Here is a 19,000-nt window from a genome sequence, read left to right as displayed (position 1 = left end):
AGCATGTATACACATGACAGTTGCAACCTACTGCTTATATATCCTCTACCTGCATAAGGAAAGCAATTTCACCACATGAGAGGCTGACAGCAGCTTCATAGTTGCTGGCAATAGAAAGAAGTTACAAAGATATAGAATTCTGGGCTGTTATGTCCCAGCAAGCAATGAGTGGAATATACCCATCCTCCCAAACCACTTGTCCATTTCATCATTGTGTGGTGCACTAAATCTTTGGCTTTAGTGCCTGTGTGTAGTGTACCTACCTAATGGACCTGCTGCCTCTCTCGTCTGCATCCCTATCTTGTACACCTGCTGCCTCCCTCTGAGAAGTCAGCCACCCTTCCCCAACTTTTATTCCCACTCCCCACCTCTTTTCTGCCCTAAGCCACCCCACCGGACATAACACCTCACCTTAGTCTACTTGAGGAACTACAGTCCTGTGTATTCAGCGGGCACACTGTAACTGTATAGAGCTCTCTCTCTCTCTCTCTCTCTCTCTCTCTCTCTCTCTCTCTCTGTGTGTGTGTGTGTGTGTGTGTGTGTGTGTGTGTGTGTGTGTGTGTGTGTGTGGTGGGGGTCACGTGCTGTGGGAGGTGGCACACACGAGCTAGCTCAAAAACGAATCTGCCCAAAGCTAGTGGTAATTTCAGTTTTCATTGTCTTTGGTTGCCTGTCGACAGTTCAATGCATTTACTATTCTGTGCATTGTTTCCTTTCCTCCTAAATTACTTATATTGTGCCAGAGTTTTCCATACCCTATTTAGACAATATTTTTAATTCTTATTTGTTTTGGAGCTCCATATATCCCAATAAATTATGGGACTGGCCAATGAGGAATCTTTTTATTTTGTGTATGAGTATCTGTGGATTTTCAGTCATATGCCTGAAGTTTACCAGCAGCTTCTTACAGATTCTAAGTACAATAAGCTGCTGCAATCTTATGAAGATGCTCTTAACTTTCCACTAACATGTTATTCTCATATATTTCTATAAATTCAGCTATGAATGCTTTAGAGCACTGACACATATGTAAAATTTTAGAATTTAGTGTGCATGCAAAGACGAAATACTAGACTGAACGAACAGCTGACTCAAAACACTTTTTGCTGCTAGATTTGTGGCAGTTTCCAGTACATAAAATACAATTTGTCTGTGCATGTTGGCCAGGCTTAACACAGGGGCCAAGGAAATCATCAGAAATTCTTAAACTCAATATGGCAGCAAAACAAAATGCCACTTTGAAACCCTATGTAAGAAGCTAGAGAGAGATATGCAGCAAAGGTACAATATCAGCAAAGTTAGCAAATGACTCAACTATCAAACAAGCAACAAAACAAATGAAAGTTTTCAATAGTAATGTGGGCAGAAATATAGTAGGGCATGATATATTTATCAAAAAAACTGTAGGAAGAACTGTGAAGATCCCATAGACATTGCTAACCTATTTAATGAACAACACAAATATAACAAAATTTAATTGAAAATCAATGAAATAAAATCTCAATTGTGATGGTAAGTTTCTCATTAATCTCATCTCTCTATGGCTCATTACTTTTATTTTTCTTCAGTTCTCTCTCAATCCATATTCATTCCTTCCAGGATGGCCATTAAGTCTTTTTCACTTTCACTGAAGATAAAACCTCAACCAAACTGTAGTAAAACCACATCAAAGAAAGGATGATACAAAAGACATATAATCTATAGATCAGTCTCACTATTATCTAGCTTTTGCAGAATAACTGGAAGAGTCCTGCATGAAAGTTTATCCACCTCTTTGAATAAAAATCAACATTCTAGTTAATGCTCCAAATAGTTTTAGGAAAAACAACTCTGCTAGAACAACAGTCTTGGACTCCCTGAAGCAAGTCTTGAATGCTACAGACTAACAAAGGGATGGTCCAATCCAACAGTGGAAGCCATTCACAAATTTTTCACACGGGAAGAATACACTGAAAGAAATGCACTGTCAAAATTTTAGATGCTCTGATACACTAAATTTTTTTAAAATAATGAAGTTACTTATTTATGCAGCAAAAAGAATGCTTAAAATAGTGTTTTATAAAGCTTTCCCTGCCTACTGCACAAATAAGCTAACGAGCAGAAGGAGCAACAACAAAGGAGTGTAATGCAGCATTGTGCAAAAATCCAGGATGCACATAGAAATTTTAAGCACCTACACTATACTAAAATTGTTACGTATCATTATTTCTTTGAATAACTTCCATTTCAAATCAACAGCTAAGCTGTTGCAGATGTAATTCTTACAAACCTGATTAGCAGAGGATAACAAATCATGGTGGTATTTGATTTTACATTACAGACAACTTCCATTAATCAGGACATTAATTTGTTGAAAAGACAACAATATGGAAGGGTAGGTGTGGGGGGAAGATGGTAGTGCTGCCTGTAGGAGCGTGCAGGGATGTGGTGGGGACAGTATAAGATGCGTCCACACTGGATGCATCATGCTGTGCAAAGCCAAGGAAAGGGATTTCACACAGTGTGGAATGTGGATGGCAGACAGCACCAGTCTGCAGAACAAGTCCTGGGCAAGGTCGATACATCAAGATAAACGGCTTGTTCATATGTGCTATGTTTGGACAGTTTCTCAAAAGCACAGTGTTTTGACATTCTCTCTTGCAATCGTACTGCATCCCCTTCCCCCCTCTCCCTCTACTGTTTCAATCACACTGGCCAAGCATTCAAAGTCTCCTGACAACATACGATAAAGATGTTCAAATTTTCCATCACTTGTTTTGGGATCAACAGACTTTTGAGCATATCTCAAAGTACCACTTGCACTCAACATCCTAAATTATATGTTGGACATATTCCAATCACTGTCTTCCAGTACAATTCCTTGATATGTTAACCAATGTCCTGTCATTTTGTCCCTGCTTCTTGTCAATGTTTGTCAATGTTCCTCTCCTTACAGATTCTTTTTTCCTCTTTCCTTATCTTATCAGTCCACCCAATTTCGATATCCTTATGTAGCACAGATTACAAACACTTGGGTTATCTTTTTTTCTGGTTTTCCTGCAGCCCACGATTCATTTCCATCCATTACTGCGCTATAAACATACACTCTTAGAAATTTCTTCCTGAAGTTAAGGCTGATATTTGATGATAGTAGTCTTCCTTTGGCCAGGAATGCCTTTATTGCCTCTGATAGTCTGCTTTTACGTGCTCCTTCCTATGTCTGTCACATGTTCTTTTGCTTCCAAAGTAGAAGAATTTCTTAACTTCATCTACTTCGCAATCCCAAATTCAGATGGTAAGCTTCTCATCTATCTCAGCTACTCACTAGTTTTGTTTTTCTTCAGTTTCCTCTCACTCCATATTCTGTGCTCAGCAGACTATTCATACCCTTCAGAATTTGCGGTAATTCTTTCTCACCTTCACTGAAGATAATCATGTCATTTGCAACATTTATAACTGATATCCCACTGATCACTATCAATGCATACACAACTTAAAGGCTTAATTCCCCCTACATACCTTTTGACTTTTCAGTTCTGATGTCACCCACTAATAACTTTTTCTTTGTTTCCTCCCTTCAGATCATGATAAAAACTATGAAAGCAACACTTGCAGTTTTCAGTTGTGTCATCAATCTTCTTCCCCCCCCCCCCCCCCCCAAACTAGATCTGTAAGTATGCGTGTTGTTCTTAAATTGCAATACCAAGCCATGTCTAATATCCTCATAAAGGGAGGGGGGGGGGGGGTGATGCCGAGAAGGGGGAAGGAATTATGTGCACTGGCAGGATAGAAGGCATGTATAGTACTGGAGTGGAAGCAGGGTAGGGGATATGTAGGTGGGGGACACATGTTACAGGGGAAAAAGGATATTTTGCAAGGAGAGTTCCCACCTGTACAATTCAGGAAACCTCATGTTGGTGGGAAGAATCCCGATGGCACATGCTATGAAATGGTCAAAATGTAGCACATCGTGTTGGAGAGTACGTTCAGCAGCTGCCTGGTCCAACTGCCCCTTGACCATAGTTTGGCTGCGACTATTCATGCGGACAGTTTGTTAGTTGTCATGACCATGTAGAATGTGGCACAGTGGTTGTAAGTGAACTGGTAGATTACATGACTACTTCCACAGCTTGTCCAGCCTTTCATCGCATAGGAGATGACAGTGACAGGAAAGGAGTGGGTGTTAGTGGAAGGATGTATGGGGCAGGCATACGAGCCATGAGGGGCAAGGGGTTGGGAGCAGGGGTGGAGTAAGGACATACAAGAATGAGTAGCCTGGGTGGGCAGGGAATGCCACTGTGGAAGAGGAAAGAAGTTCCCTCACAGAGGGCATGAATAGATGTAGTCAAAACCCTGGTGGAGAGTGCAGTTCAATTGCTCCAGTCCTGGGAGGTGCTGAGTTATGAGGGGGATGCTCCTTTGTGGTTAGAGAGTGAGTATGTGGGAGATCTGTGAACAAGGTTGGGAAGGTAGCCTCAGTCTGTGAAGACCCTCAATGATACCCTTGGTATATTTGGAGAGAAACTGCTTGTCACTACAGACGCATTCGCCATGGGTGGCTGGGCTGTATGGAAGGGACTTCTTGGCATGGAATGGGCAGCAGCTGCTGAAGTGGAGGTACTGGTAGATTTGATGTGGATGGAGGTTATGATGTAACCATCACTGAGGTGGATATCAACATTGAGGAAGATGGAGGAGGACCAGGTAAAGTCAATGAGGGAGAAAGTGTTGAGGTTCTGGAGGAGTATGGATAGGGTGTCCCCACTCCCGAGCCAGATCGCAAAGATGCCATCAATGAATCTCAACTGGGTGAGGAGCTTGGGATTCTGGGTGAGTGGAAAGGATTCCTGTAGGAGGGCTAAGAATATGTTGGCATAACCACAGTGGTGGAGTTTCTGTTGGAAGGTATGACTTTTATGAGCCTCTGGGGTTACCTGGCAGAGAGACTCTGCCAATGGTCAGGTAAGACCAACTGCAAACCTTGCCACAGTGACCCCCATTGCAGAAATCCAGCAGAATTTCCAGTCCCTCCTCAAAGCCTTTGGTCAGTCCCAGAACCCCGGACAGTTTGTTAGCAGACACATATGAAGAAAGCAAAATGAATATTAAGAAATGGATATATGGCTAGTCACTTCTTCAGCTTCAAGCTGGACCAGACGTGTGTGTGTGTGTGTGTGTGTGTGTGTGTGTGTGTGTGTGTGTGTGTGTGTGTGTGAGGGAGAGAGTAAAAATATAGATTTGTACCAATCAAATACAAAAATGCACATAAATGTAAGTTTTTGCAAACCACCTGAATTTAGTGCTCTCTCTGTGAGTGGAAGAGTTCAGATTAAATTATTGCACATATCTATCATTCAGGCCAATAACAGTTGCCATCCGCCAATTTAGCCAACAATGGCCCCATATTCCTTAAAATTAAAAAAAAAATAAAAAAACACCAGGAACATAGGTACAGACAGCCTCATAGCAACTGTTAAACAGCCAGCCATTGGTAAGAACTTATGGCAGAAATTAAACAACACACTAACTACTGGGTTTATGACTAGGTAACAATTTTCATTTTTTTTAAACGTAATACTTTAATGGATACACTAATTATGTGCAACATATACTATGAGTGACATGGTCTAACTAGAGGCCACCCAACAAGCACATTGGAGAACACTACATACACAAAAAAAAAATTGTCCTCTACAATTATCATGGATTCCAAAAGTTGGCCTATGATAAATTACCTTGGGAAAACTATTGGTTTAGTTCATCAGAGGCTGCCGCAAGACCAACATGGTACATGTGAATTAATTGAAACTTAAATGTTCAGTACCTCCCTCCCTCCCCCCTCTCCCCCTAAAAAAGAACTCCGAAGTTTAACACAGTTCCTCCTATCTGTTTCATCCAGTCATCCAGTTTTACATCTAAATGACACTACTCTGCTTCAATCAGTTTGTTTTGGTAGGTTATCACTGATCTATCATTCTATCATATTTTTTCTCTTACATAATTTATGCTACTCACAACATACCAGTCACAATGCCAAATCCATGTTGTGGTTGTCTTCCATTTCCAAATGGATTTGCTTGAAAAGTGGCAGGCTGGCTGGAAGTGCTAGATAAACCATTTTCCCTTGATGCTGGCACCCAAGGATTCTGATTCATGCCAGCAACTGGTGATTTGACAAAAGACTATATCAGTAATTAACTATAAGATAAAATCAAATTTTATTGAAAGACAGAGTAGCAAATAATAAAATATTTGTATGTTATTTGGTACTGAACTTGTTATAAAATATAATAATAATAATAAATAATAATAATAATAATAATAATAATAATAATAATAATAATACATTCCATCATTGCCTCACCTTCTATGGAAATAATTTAACACAGGTACCAGCTAAACTCTGCATTAAACATGAAGGGAGTGTAAATTCAAAATAATAAAACCTAAAAAGTGTCCGCCGTTGCTCATTAGAAAGTTTTGTTCCAGTTTTCTCAATGTTGTATGCATCTGTACTGTTACTATTAAGAATAAACAGATGTATAACTGCATAAAAATGCCAGTATGTTCATTACATTAATGGAAAATCCAGCATGGACTAAAATGTATTTACCAGGATAGTACTTATTCACCAAACAGAAAAGGCAACAAGCAGCAGACACAAATTTTGGACAAATTCCTCTTTAGTGTTGTGCAAATTTGCACAGGGAGCACTTCACATGGGAATTTGACCAGGTCTAGATGGGTATAAATTCGTGTACACAGGGTTTCCAAGCTGAAGATTGGTCAAGACTGCCAGCCTTTTTATGACTGTGAACACTGAGCAAGCTTCCACAATGAGTTATGCCTGATGATGGCATACTGCATGTCTCTGGGAGCACACATCTTGATTTAAGCACTTGTCTTGAAAGGACTACACAAATATTTAAAAAAATGAATTTCCTAAAAGTGAACTCCAAATTGATGGGACGGATGGTGTTTGTAGCAAAACAGTCACTAAGCCCACACCACATTCCACGGCAACGAAGCAGAATTACCAGTCTATACAAGTACCAGTGTTACAAAACCTTGTGAGTCTGTGCTGAATAAGTCTCAAGAAAAAGCATATGTTATTCGGAAAAAAAAAACACCCACCAACCACCACTGAACCAGATTAAAGGTTTTCTCTCATGAATTTGAAAAAGATACTGAATTACAATAAGAGGAATTGGAAGTGTGCCAGAAAGATCCGAACTAAACCTAGTAAAATGGCTCACATGTGGAAGAAGCGGAACTCTTTAACACAGAAAATCTGTGCTGAGGGGTTACTGCATCCACAAAAAGGATGATCTGAGTATCATGAGGGTTTAGGAGGCGTAGTAAATTTTTGTAAGTGATGAATACACTTTCTCACATCTCCCTATCAACACTGTATTAGAAGCAGTATCTGTTATGGTGTGCATGCCATGCAGGGGACATTTTCTTTTATTTGCAACTGAATAATATGTTAAAAAGCGGGCTGGTTAATGACCTCTTCACAGAAATTCCTTTAACCACATGTTCTCTTTGGGGATTTTTATGCACACAAGGAGGTAGGTAGGTAAGGCTGAAAGTTGGAAGAAGGTTCACAGACAAATGGGGGAAGAGGTAGAGCTGAAGAATGTTTACATGACAAACAGGTAAATATGAGGGGAGGACTCATGGACTCTGCCAAATAAGATCTGTACATTAGTGTGTTCATCAGTATCAATAAAGGACAGAAAAATGCAAAAATGTATGAAATGAAGAAAGCAATAAGAGCTTACAGGAAACCGAATAAAGAAGTAAGAAGAGAAACAGAAGAAGCAAGATAAAGACGGACGACAGAAAAATATGAGGAAATAGAGAAAATGGAGAGAATGTATGAAATGGTGTACAGATTGGCTAATGAGAAAGTGGTAGTACAGTCCATTTAGAATCTTGGCCTCCCTTCTCACCTGTCTCCTTTCATCTATGTCCATTACTTTCCTTATCCAATACTTCTCCACTTCCTGATTCCCATTGCTTTGAGTCCTCTTCCATACCTTTGCCCCACCTTTTCCTAGGTCTTCCTCTTTTCCTTCTCCCCTTGAGCTTTAATATAAACACTTCCTTAACACTCTGAGCTACTAACATTCTCTGTACAAGATGATCCTTTTTTATTCTTCCTTGTTCGATTTTCGCTATAATATCAGTCTGTCCAAAAAGTGTTTGCAGTTCTTTGTCTGCTCTACTTCTCCAGCTTTCTTCCTCTCTCACAGCTCCAAATAACTTTCGCAAAATCTTCCTTTCCCATTTCAGTAACCAACCTTCTTCCTGTGAAGTCATCTTTCAGCTTTCTGATCCATTCAGTACTGTACGTCTTGCTACCATTTCTTGAATTTCTGCTGCTGCCCTTCACTTTATACTGTTATCAAGTCTAGATATTCAGATGCTTCAACTCTTTGATATTCTTTCCCATTTATTTTTATTGAAGCGTCTTCTCTATTCCTACCATGATTTCCCATCATATACTTTGCTTTGGCAGTATAAATATCCAGTCCTAATGTTCACGTATTCCTAACACAGCATTATTAACCTTTAAATCACTTACATTCCTTTGCAATTAATGCTACAGAATCGGTGTAAGCCACTACCTGGACCTGCTAATATAAATATTGTTCCCCCTGGCTTTGTTGGCATCTGCCAAATCACCTCCTCTAATGATAAGTTAGAGGGCATCACAGAGATCACATCTCCCTGTTGCAACCCCTCCCTATATGGAATTCTCCTGACAACTCCTGTTCTACACTTACCTTACATACTTGCTTTTATTGTCTCGCTAATTATAGTAGAATTCTAAAATTTTTCATAGTTTGGTGAACCTTACACCTGTCTATACTGTCATATGAACATTTAAGATCAATGTACAACTGATGAAGTTGCTTTTCATAATCATAAAATTTCTCTGTCACTCATCTCAATAAAAGAATGTGGTCCATTGCAGATCTATATCTCCTACATCCTATCTGATAATTTCCCAATATCCTTTCCACCCAGCATTTTACACAAGAAGCTAAAATCTTACCAAGCACTTTATATTTTGTATCCAAGAGAGTAATCCCATGGCAACGGCTGCACTCTGACTTATCACCTTTCTTATCTAATAGGCAGTTCTTAGGTATTTCTTTGTCTATATTACCTTTATTAACTAACAACTGTCTGCGTATTTTCCCCAAACACTAATAATTAGGCCTCTATGCCGTCTGCTATTGCTACTTTATTCTTTTTTAAGTTTATAAGTGCATTCTCAATTCCTCCGAGTCTGGTGGTTCGACTTTCTGTTCCTCCGCTTCTAATTTTAATTCTGGTTTTTCCTCTTCCCTATTCAAAGCTTCATCTCTGTTACCTCCCCCCTTCCCATTGAGTAATCCAATAAAATACTCTTTCCATCTTCCTAAAGATCCATATTTATCATTATGGAAGACTGCCCTCAGCTGGAATCCTCTCTTCACTTCCCTAGATCTTTCATGTCTCATTTTTGTCCCTCAGCTCATCTATCTGCTGTATCTTCCTCCTATCTACAGCTTTTCTTCACCCTGCTCTTCTCTTTATATTCTTCCACTGCTAGTCTTTTTTTCAATTGCAGCATTCTCTGCCTCATTAAATTTCTCTCTTTGGTTATCAGTGAATACTTCTTGTTAAACCATGTAAGTGTACTACTTCTAAGACTACATTGTAGCTTTTTTCAGTATCTTCCATTTAGTTTTCACACCCCCTTCCTTCTCTACATTGTTTGCCTTGAAAACTCTTCTAATTTCTTCTTATATTCCTCCTGCTTTTATTTAATTTAAAGACTTCCTATATTGCGTTTCACTTTTCTCCCTATTCTTTTTGTTTCTTGCTAGATCTACCTTCTTCTGTCTATATCTAATCCGCACTACGTAATGCTCTGTGTCTTTATGCACCCCTATACAGCTACTAACTTCCACCCATCTGCATTGCACCTTTTATCTATAATTAAATTGCCTATTTGGTTTCTTGAAACTCCATCTGGTGATGCCCAACTGTACTTCTAATATCTTTCCTTGGATGCCAAGTGCTTTTATCATCATCTCCTTCCCACTGGTGAATTCTATCAGACTTAGTCGATTATCATTGCTGACTTCATGCAGGCTTTCTTTTCCTATTATGTTTCTATACACTTGTTTTTATGGTAATTACTTGCCAACTATTGTGTTTCTGCTTATAATTTCACAGTCTTCTTAAGTGAATTCTCCTCCTGCACACCACAGCTAGGGCTATTTGGTAGTTCCAAAATGTACTTAGAGCCATAATCTATGTCATGTAGCAAAACACTGAAGCATGGACAGAATGGTTTCCTCCTCCTGTGGAGGAGAAAATGAAGAAATAAGAATCACAACAAGGAACACAAGCCAGACATTTGTGTCCCATGCAGAAGCAGGAACAAGCAATGCAGCATCGGAAAGTGCACAAGCTGAGCTTTAGATGTTGTTGGTCACGCAAGTAAAGTGAATCAACAGTGGCAAAAGGCTGAATTGTTGCTTCTCAGAGATGATCGCATTTGGCTTGCACCGAAATGTCAACACAACATTCTTCAATAGCCAGAATTAGCACAATATAAAGGGTAGCACAAGTAAATGTCACAAGAAGTGCACTGGTGGTGATAAAGCTGTGTACAATAATTGATGAGAGGAATATTTTTCTTTTGAGCATGCAAGACCCATACACAAGATCTGGTAAAATCCCTCAAAATGCCACTAACATCACAGGTGATAAAACCGCACATCAGTGAAAATGCAAACTGCATGAAACATGAAGATTGTCAGTTCCACTGTCCTGATAATAAATACCAAGAAGAAAATTGAAACTTAGCTCTAGTGTAAGTCCATAAAAGAAGACAGAAGAAATTTACTACCAGCAAACACATACCTTTCAGACCCTCTGGCTACAATTGTGTACATTAACTATTACTGTGTCTTTGTTGCAACAGAAGTATTTTTTTCCCAGTGGAAACATGAAGTATACATTTGTGTGTGTTCAACCTTTTCATAATGCACAGTTGCTGCCAACTGTTGGGCATCACTATGGAAATATTAGCAAGCTGATGTCGCAGTGCACAGCAGCTTGTGACCACCACGATACACAGATGTGGTTGGTTCACTACACTCCACTGTCTAACTGAATATTATTATTTTGCATGTTAATAATTGAATGATAATTTTACTACTTATTACAGTAGAGAATATTTAATAGTTACTTATTTTAGTCCACAAAGTGAAGCCAAGTGCTCAAAGTTTGTTTTGAAAATGGGTACACACTTTTGTATAAATCTTTATTACATCACCACATAAAAAAAATTTCCCTCTTTCAGGAAAAATTCAGGTCTGAAAGAGATATAACTGTTGCATATGAAAAGGATAAAACAATACAGTAATTATATTATTCAATACTTAGGTCATACAAGTTCAATACCCTACTTGGGGTAATGTTATAGGTGGTAGTGATTGTAATTTTGACCTTATGTTTTTCTCAAAGGAATTCTGACATAGCTTTTATTAAGGAAATAAACCAAGCCTATAAGAACTTGCAGAAAAAATTCCCACAGTCAAAAAAGTCTAATAGGGTATCTTTGTAGGCTCATAGATTCAAATACTTTTCATAGACAAGTAATTTGATAAAATGTTTCATGGTGATGAGAGGGCTACCTCGGAAAGTTTTAAAAATATGTTCAGTTTCTTATGAAATAAGAGAGCACAAATTTACTAGGACATTGCATGTGAACTGAAACTTCCTGGCAGATTAAAACTGTGTGCCGTACCGAGACTTGAACTCGGGACCTTCACCTTTCGCGGGCAAGTTCTCTACCATCTGAGCTACCCAAGCATGACTCATGCCCCGTCCTCACAGCTTTACTTCTTCCACAGTTTTAATCTGCCAGGAAGTTTCATATCAGCACACAATCCACTGCAAAGTGAATTTCATTCTGCATGTGAACTGTTGTCATGTTATGAAAAACTGGGTTGCAATATGGCTTTGGGGGGGGGGGGGGGGGGGGGGGGGGGAACTTTCTTTATGTCCACGTCAACTTCCTCCCTAAAAATTTGGAGCTGTTTCTAATGAACCTGGCAAGTGATTTCAGCTCGCTACAGCAGCCACGAAGAAGAGGTAGCCAAGTAAGTGGACTTCTGTTATTTTGGTGGGCTACAGCTGGATTATTGCTAGAGATGCTCCAGATGTAACTTTTAAGCGACAAGCCAAGTGAAAAAGTGAAGCCAATTTATAGTTTGATAAAAAATAATTCAAAATGTGAGATAAGAACCCTGATGACTGGAAAGCATTTGTTTTACTGAATATTATGTACTCTAGCAGAACTAACATGTTTTTATTTGTTATAAAGCAATGGACTATTTATGTATGTTCAACAATATCTATTAGAAACCGTGCTTTTGTGATTTGATGTTTATTGAATTTTATCACTGGAAGTTATTTCATGTTATTCGAGTGACTTTTAATCTTGGGAATTCAGAATTATTTACAAACCTCTTACACTAAATGTTCCACCTTGAATACATATAACAGTTTGTTTCTGTGGTCATTATCCACAGTGAGTAGACAAATCTTCGTTTTGTACAACTGAATGCCTTTTTCTTGCTGCAATTTGTATTTATTTATGGTCCAGATTCATTCCGTCTTTTGCATAAAGGCATCTTCAAGTTGATTTAATCTAGGGTAATACAGAGTTGTTTTTGTGTGTGATACTTGCAGTTTAAACAACAGTTCACATCATAATTTTTACATTCATTTATTACTACTAACAGTCACTCATTTTTCACGCCGAAATAAGCACCTCACAATTTTCGTATGAAAATCTGCAGTTAAGTGCCAGACCAGAAGTGGTGTACAACAACAGTTAGCTTACAAAATATGAAAACTACAAAACAAAGTGACTTTGACATGAAAATTTGTGTATGTTTTATAAATGAAGTGATAGTGCAGCCGGTTACCTATGACTGGATGGGAGGAAATGGAGGTTTTGGCTAGAAAAACAAATAACTGTAAACAGTACTTCATTAAGGAAAAAATTATAATAAACTAGTTTTTCGGCAAGTATTGCATACAAAACAAAACTGTATTATTCCAGATTACATCCACCGAAGGTGCTTTAAAATTGAAAGTCGAAAAGCATCTCTAACACAAATAAATATAGAAAAATGTGTTTAAATTTATAAAACCTATATTTGAATAAAAATGTTAGTGTATTTCTGAAGCTGGAGCTAAGTATTTATTTGAAGGAATGTTTTGTAGAAATACAAAATTTAAGTATTTTATATATTTTCAATGAAAATTTGTAGCATAGTGTAATGTAGGGAAAGCTTCCCAATGTGGAAATTATACTTCTGATGAACGATAATAGTTATTGTTAAAACAGAGCAACTATGTGATGCTCATGGCGTATTCACAGAAATATACGGTGGGGTGTAATCAGGCATATAATCACAAAAATCCATTTTCAATAGTGTCTTGGCATTCAGCCGTACCCTATGAGGTATTCACCAAGGCTGCAACTGCCAGATTCTACCCTATGATGCAACAAGGAAATAGATGTTAGAAGGTTGGAAGATACTATTCACAGATTTCATCTGCAAATAATAAAATACAGCTGGAAATACTTTCACCTTCTGTAGTATTACTGGAAGGCGGAGTAACAATGCCAGTATACAGACGCGTGGCTACAAAAACCAAATCATAGGTGTCAAATTATTGGACAAAATCACTACAATAGCTACTGAAAAAACACCATACATATGGTGTCAAAAGAGGAAAATGGAGGGCACTATGAGCAGCACTAAGGTTATCAACTTTACAGGAAACTGAATATGATGTGGATGGACAAAGTCGAACTTATGAAAGGGATTGCTGCAGGCTCAAAGAAAATCAAAGGCAATAAAAAAGCAATTCTTGGATTAGTGCATTAATTAACTTAAAAAGCAAGGCACAGATAACAAACAATTCAGGTACTTGCACAAGTACAGAGGTAAAAATAAGGGGGGGGGGGGGGAACACAACCCACATGGAACAAACATTTAGGTACTCCACACACAGTAATAATGATGAGAATTAAGTCACCCATTGTCGTGTCCACTCTGAGAACAGTAGATGGGCTCGTAGCACCGGACTGGCAGAACAATGCAGACTATCCTAATGAAAACAGTGCTTCCCGATGACTCAGAGTAAAAATGGGAGAAAAATAAAACATTAATGAAGTGAAGATTGTTTAAAAAGGTGACAGTAGTTTTGCCCTTTGTGTAAGAGGAAGCAAGAATGGCTATCATGTACTTATAAAAGTGAAAGTACCCGGACTAAATGAGATAAAAGTAGTACTTTTACACAACAAAGCAAGAAATCACTCTTACCTGACAAAGCTATTAAATAAGTGTGTACTGCAATGTCAAATCCAGCAAATGTGGAAGAAATGAAAGCAGCAATTCTAAAGGAAGAGGACAGTGAAGAACTACTGTAGCCAAAGATACGCCTTCCTATACATATTGCAAAATGTGGTGAGCAGAACATAATAAAAACTGGATCTAGTGAACAACAACACAACACAGTACACTCATATGGAGATAGCATTTGTGACCATGTTTCAGCTATAGCTGTCATTCATTATTTACTACTAGACCTATAACAGTAAACTACCATTTCTTTACAGAATCTATGGGAAACAGGTTCAAACTTCTGATTACTTTACAAGTGAATTAATGTGTGAAACATTGATATTAAGCACATAAGTGAGAAAAAATTTAGCAAACATTCAATTTTAAAAAGTTTCCAGAATGAGATTTTCACTCTGCAGCGGAGTGTGCACTGATATGAAACTTCCTGGCAGATTTTAAAAAGTTTCTTGGAAGTCGCTCGCTGCTCTCATTAGGAAACACAGGATGAATAAAATCTGGGTAATTTAACTCTGTTTTAAGCAAATGCTAGTTTTTCATGCATTTAAGTGCTATAACTTCGTATCTCCTGATTGGATAATGATAATTTTGAAGTGTATTCAGTGATATATGTGAATACTGTCTGCAAACTGTGTTGCGAATAAGAGGTGGTAATAATAAAGTAATACATTTTAATGTCATGCCTAATGCTGAGTTTGCACTACATGAACAGCAAAAATGTAATAGGTGATAAACTTTTTTTTCCTTTGATCATTTTGTGGGGTCAGTGAGAAAAAGTTTTGTGAAGATTTGAAATTGTGTGTAAACTTTATTGCAAGTGACTAAATACTCTCATTCCTAGAGACTGGATGAATGCAGTCAGTTATGCCACCTCATACACACAGTTTCTAATTGCAATACTTGTCTAATCATGTTAAACTTTTAACATATGATTATCTCTCCTAATGAGTACATTATGACAGTATTTTATATTTGGTCAGTAATTACACAAAATATCGAATTATTGTTGTCCCTACGCAACAGGTACCTGGTTCCAAAATAATGTTTTAGTAATCCAGACGTAGATGGCTATGGCTAGTGTAGTGAAGATCATGAGACTGCTGTTCCTCAGTTAGCCCAAAGTCTAACAAGGAGACAGCACGACCGTGGGGTCGGGGATTTGTCCGCAATTTTGTGTGGTGAAAGAGGACCCCTAACACCTCACGTGGTTAAAATATTAGGACGCACTACTTGGAAAATCCCGAGAAAAATCGATCCAAAGTTTCTTAGGTGCCTTATGAGTATAAAATGTTAGTCCACTGCAGAGCTGCCGCCTGGCCTACATGGTTAGCGCTCGGATCATTACGCCCAAGGTCTCGGGTTCGATTCCTCTTCCAGCACTTTTTTTCCTTCTTCTATTGCTTGCAAAATTGCAGCGCATTGTTACAGGAGAATCGTGAAATTAATTCTCGGGAAGATTGTATAAAAATTAATTCTATAATTCACCATCAATTATTGTCACCAATATTCCGAGACATGATTCAATGCCTGGTTTGCCTCAAAACTGTCAGAAACTCTAAACATTTTCATAAATGTTAATGGGGCATGTTTTTGTACAGATTTATTGCAAACGCCCTGTGATTGTAAAAAATTCGCTTTTATATGTTGCGCTAGATGTCGCAAAAATTATTGCTTTGTTTGTTTTTACGATAATTACCACTGCGGTTCTTGTTTATAATTATTATACATATAAAAATTGAATGTTTTCCAATCGACTTTGTTATTCTGATTAAAAAGGCAATGTTTCTCCTCATATACTTGACAATGAAAAATGGAAAACCCACCGCCATGAATTGTGTTGTTGGACAAAAAGAAAGTAATTTTCATTCAATAATGGAACTAATTTGTTAAAGATAATGTAAGTTTGGGAAACTTTCTGAATAACTGGTGGAATAACCAAAGAAAATGAAACAGAAGAAAAAAAAAAGTGTCAGGGGGGGAATCGAACATGAGACCTCTGGCATAAGAATCCGAGCCCTAAACACCTAGGCCAGACGGCGGCTCGGCAGTGTACTAACATTTTATACTCATAAGGCACCTAAGAAACTTTGGATCGATTTTTCCCTAGATTTTCCGGGTAGTGCGTCCTAATATTTTAACCATGTGAGGTGTTAGGGGTCCTCTTTCACCACACAAAATTGCGGACAAATCCCCGACCCCACGGTCGTGCCATCTCCTTGTAAGTCATGTTGACAGGGGATAGTTTGTTGTGTCTTGGTAAACCAATAGATAAGACATCATAATATCATCATCATCATCATCATCCCAAAACTGACCATCTCCAAGTACATTGGCATGCGTGAAAGTTATTATGCAAATGTGGCAAAATGCAGGTAGCTAACTAGATCAAAACAAATTTGTTTGGTTTCAGAATATATATATATATATAAAAAACAAAGATGAGGTGACTTACCGAATGAAAGCGCTGGCAGGTCGATAGACACACAAACAAACACAAACATACACACAAAATTCAAGCTTTCGCAACAAACTGTTGCCTCATCAGGAAAGAGGGAAGGAGAGGGAAAGACGAAAGGATGTGGGTTTTAAGGGAGAGGGTAAGGAGTCATTCCAATCCCGGGAGCGGAAAGACTTACCTTAGGGGGAAAAAAAAAGGACGAGTATACACTCGCGCGCACACACACACACATATCCATCCACACATATACAGACACAAGCAGACATATTTGGTCTTTAAATATGTCTGCCTGCGTCCGCATGTGTGTGGATGGACATGCGCGTGTGTGCGAGTGCACACCCGTCCCTCTTCTCCCCCCAAGGCAAGTCCCTCCGCCCCCGGGACTGGAACGACTCCCCACCCTCCCACCCGCCCCCGATGCAAAACCTGTCCCATGCACCCTCCCACCACCACCTACTCCAGTCCTGTAACCCGGAAAGTGTACACGATCAAAGGCAGAGCCACGTGTGAAAGCACCCACGTGATTTACCAACTGACCTGCCTACACTGTGATGCATTCTATGTGGAAATGACCAGCAACAAACTGTCCATTCGCATGAATGGACACAGGCAGACAGTGTTTGTTGGTAATGAGGATCACCCTGTGGCTAAACATGCCTTGGTGCACAGCCAGCACATCTTGGCACAGTGTTACACCATCCGGGTTATCTGGATACTTCCCACTAACACCAACCTATCCGAACTCCGGAGATGGGAACTTGCCCCTCAGTATATCCTCTCTTCTCGTCATCCGCCAGGCCTCAATCTCCGCTAATTTCACGTTGCCGCCACTCATACCTCACCTGTCTTTCAACAACTTCTTTGCCTCTACACTTCTGCCTCGACTGACATCTCTGCCCAAACTCTTTGTCTTTAAATATGTCTGATTGTGTCTGTGTGTGTGGATGGATATGTGCGTGTGTGCGAGTGTGCGCCTGTCCTTTTTTCCCCCAGGGTGGGTCTTTCCGCTCCTGGGATTGGAGTGACTCCTTGCCCTCTCCCTTGGAGCCCACTTCCTTTCGTCTTCCCCTCTCCTTCCCTCTTTCCTGGTGGGGCGGCAGTTTGTTGCGAAGGCTTGAATTTTGTGTGTGTGTTTGTGTTTGTTTGTGTGTGTCGGCCTGCCGGCGCTTTCATTCGGTGGGTCGCCTCATCTTTGTTTTTATATATATATATGTATAGTTATAATAGAGGGAAACATTCCACGTAGGAAATATATATCTAAGGACAAAGATGATGTGGCTTGCCGGATGGGGGTGCTGGCGGGTCGACAGACACACGAGCAAGCACAAGCATGCGCACGGGGTTCGGGCTTTCGCGGCAGGCTGTTGCCTCCTCGAGGAGGGGGGGGGGGGGGATGGGAGGATGTGGGTTTTGGGGGGGGGAGGGTGGGGAGTCGTTCCAGTCCCGGGGGCGGAGGGACTTGCCTTGGGGGGAGGAGAGGGACGGGTGTGCACTCGCGCACACGCGCACATCCATCCACACATGTGCGGATGCAGGCAGACATATTTAAAGACCAAATATGTCTGCTTGTGTCTGTATATGTGTGGATGGATGTGTGTGTGTGTGCGCGCGCGCGAGTGTGTACCCGTCCTTTTTTTTTTCCCCATAAGGTGGGTCTTTCCGCTCCTTACCCTCTCCCTTAAAACCCACATCCTTTCGTCTTCCCCTCTCCTTCCCTCTTTCCTGGTGGGGCGGCAGTTTGTTGCGAAGGCTTGAATTTTGTGTGTGTGTTTGTGTTTGTTTGTGTGTGTCGGCCTGCCGGCGCTTTCATTCGGTGGGTCGCCTCATCTTTGTTTTTATATATATATATGTATAGTTATAATAGAGGGAAACATTCCACGTAGGAAATATATATCTAAGGACAAAGATGATGTGGCTTGCCGGATGGGGGTGCTGGCGGGTCGACAGACACACGAGCAAGCACAAGCATGCGCACGGGGTTCGGGCTTTCGCGGCAGGCTGTTGCCTCCTCGAGGAGGGGGGGGGGGGTGGGGGGATGGGAGGATGTGGGTTTTGGGGGGGGGAGGGTGGGGAGTCGTTCCAGTCCCGGGGGCGGAGGGACTTGCCTTGG

General features: G+C 39.9%; 1 protein-coding gene across 3 annotated transcripts in view; it reads right to left on the bottom strand.

Annotated features, from left to right (window-relative positions):
- The window catches only part of LOC126457749 (arf-GAP domain and FG repeat-containing protein 1), a 120,442-nt gene that overhangs the window by 18,702 nt on the left and 82,740 nt on the right, over window positions 1-19,000 (bottom strand). For all 3 annotated transcript variants that reach the window (XM_050094296.1, XM_050094297.1, XM_050094298.1), the window contains one exon: window positions 6,002-6,142. In XM_050094296.1, the coding sequence (XP_049950253.1) occupies window positions 6,002-6,142 (141 nt within the window). The remainder of the gene's footprint in view (window positions 1-6,001; window positions 6,143-19,000) is intronic.

The sequence above is a fragment of the Schistocerca serialis genome, chromosome 2, assembly GCF_023864345.2.
Source record: "Schistocerca serialis cubense isolate TAMUIC-IGC-003099 chromosome 2, iqSchSeri2.2, whole genome shotgun sequence".
Taxonomy (NCBI): domain Eukaryota; kingdom Metazoa; phylum Arthropoda; class Insecta; order Orthoptera; family Acrididae; genus Schistocerca; species Schistocerca serialis.
The sequence above is the reverse complement of the archived record's forward strand: the minus strand, read 5'-3'. Positions and strand labels throughout refer to the sequence as shown.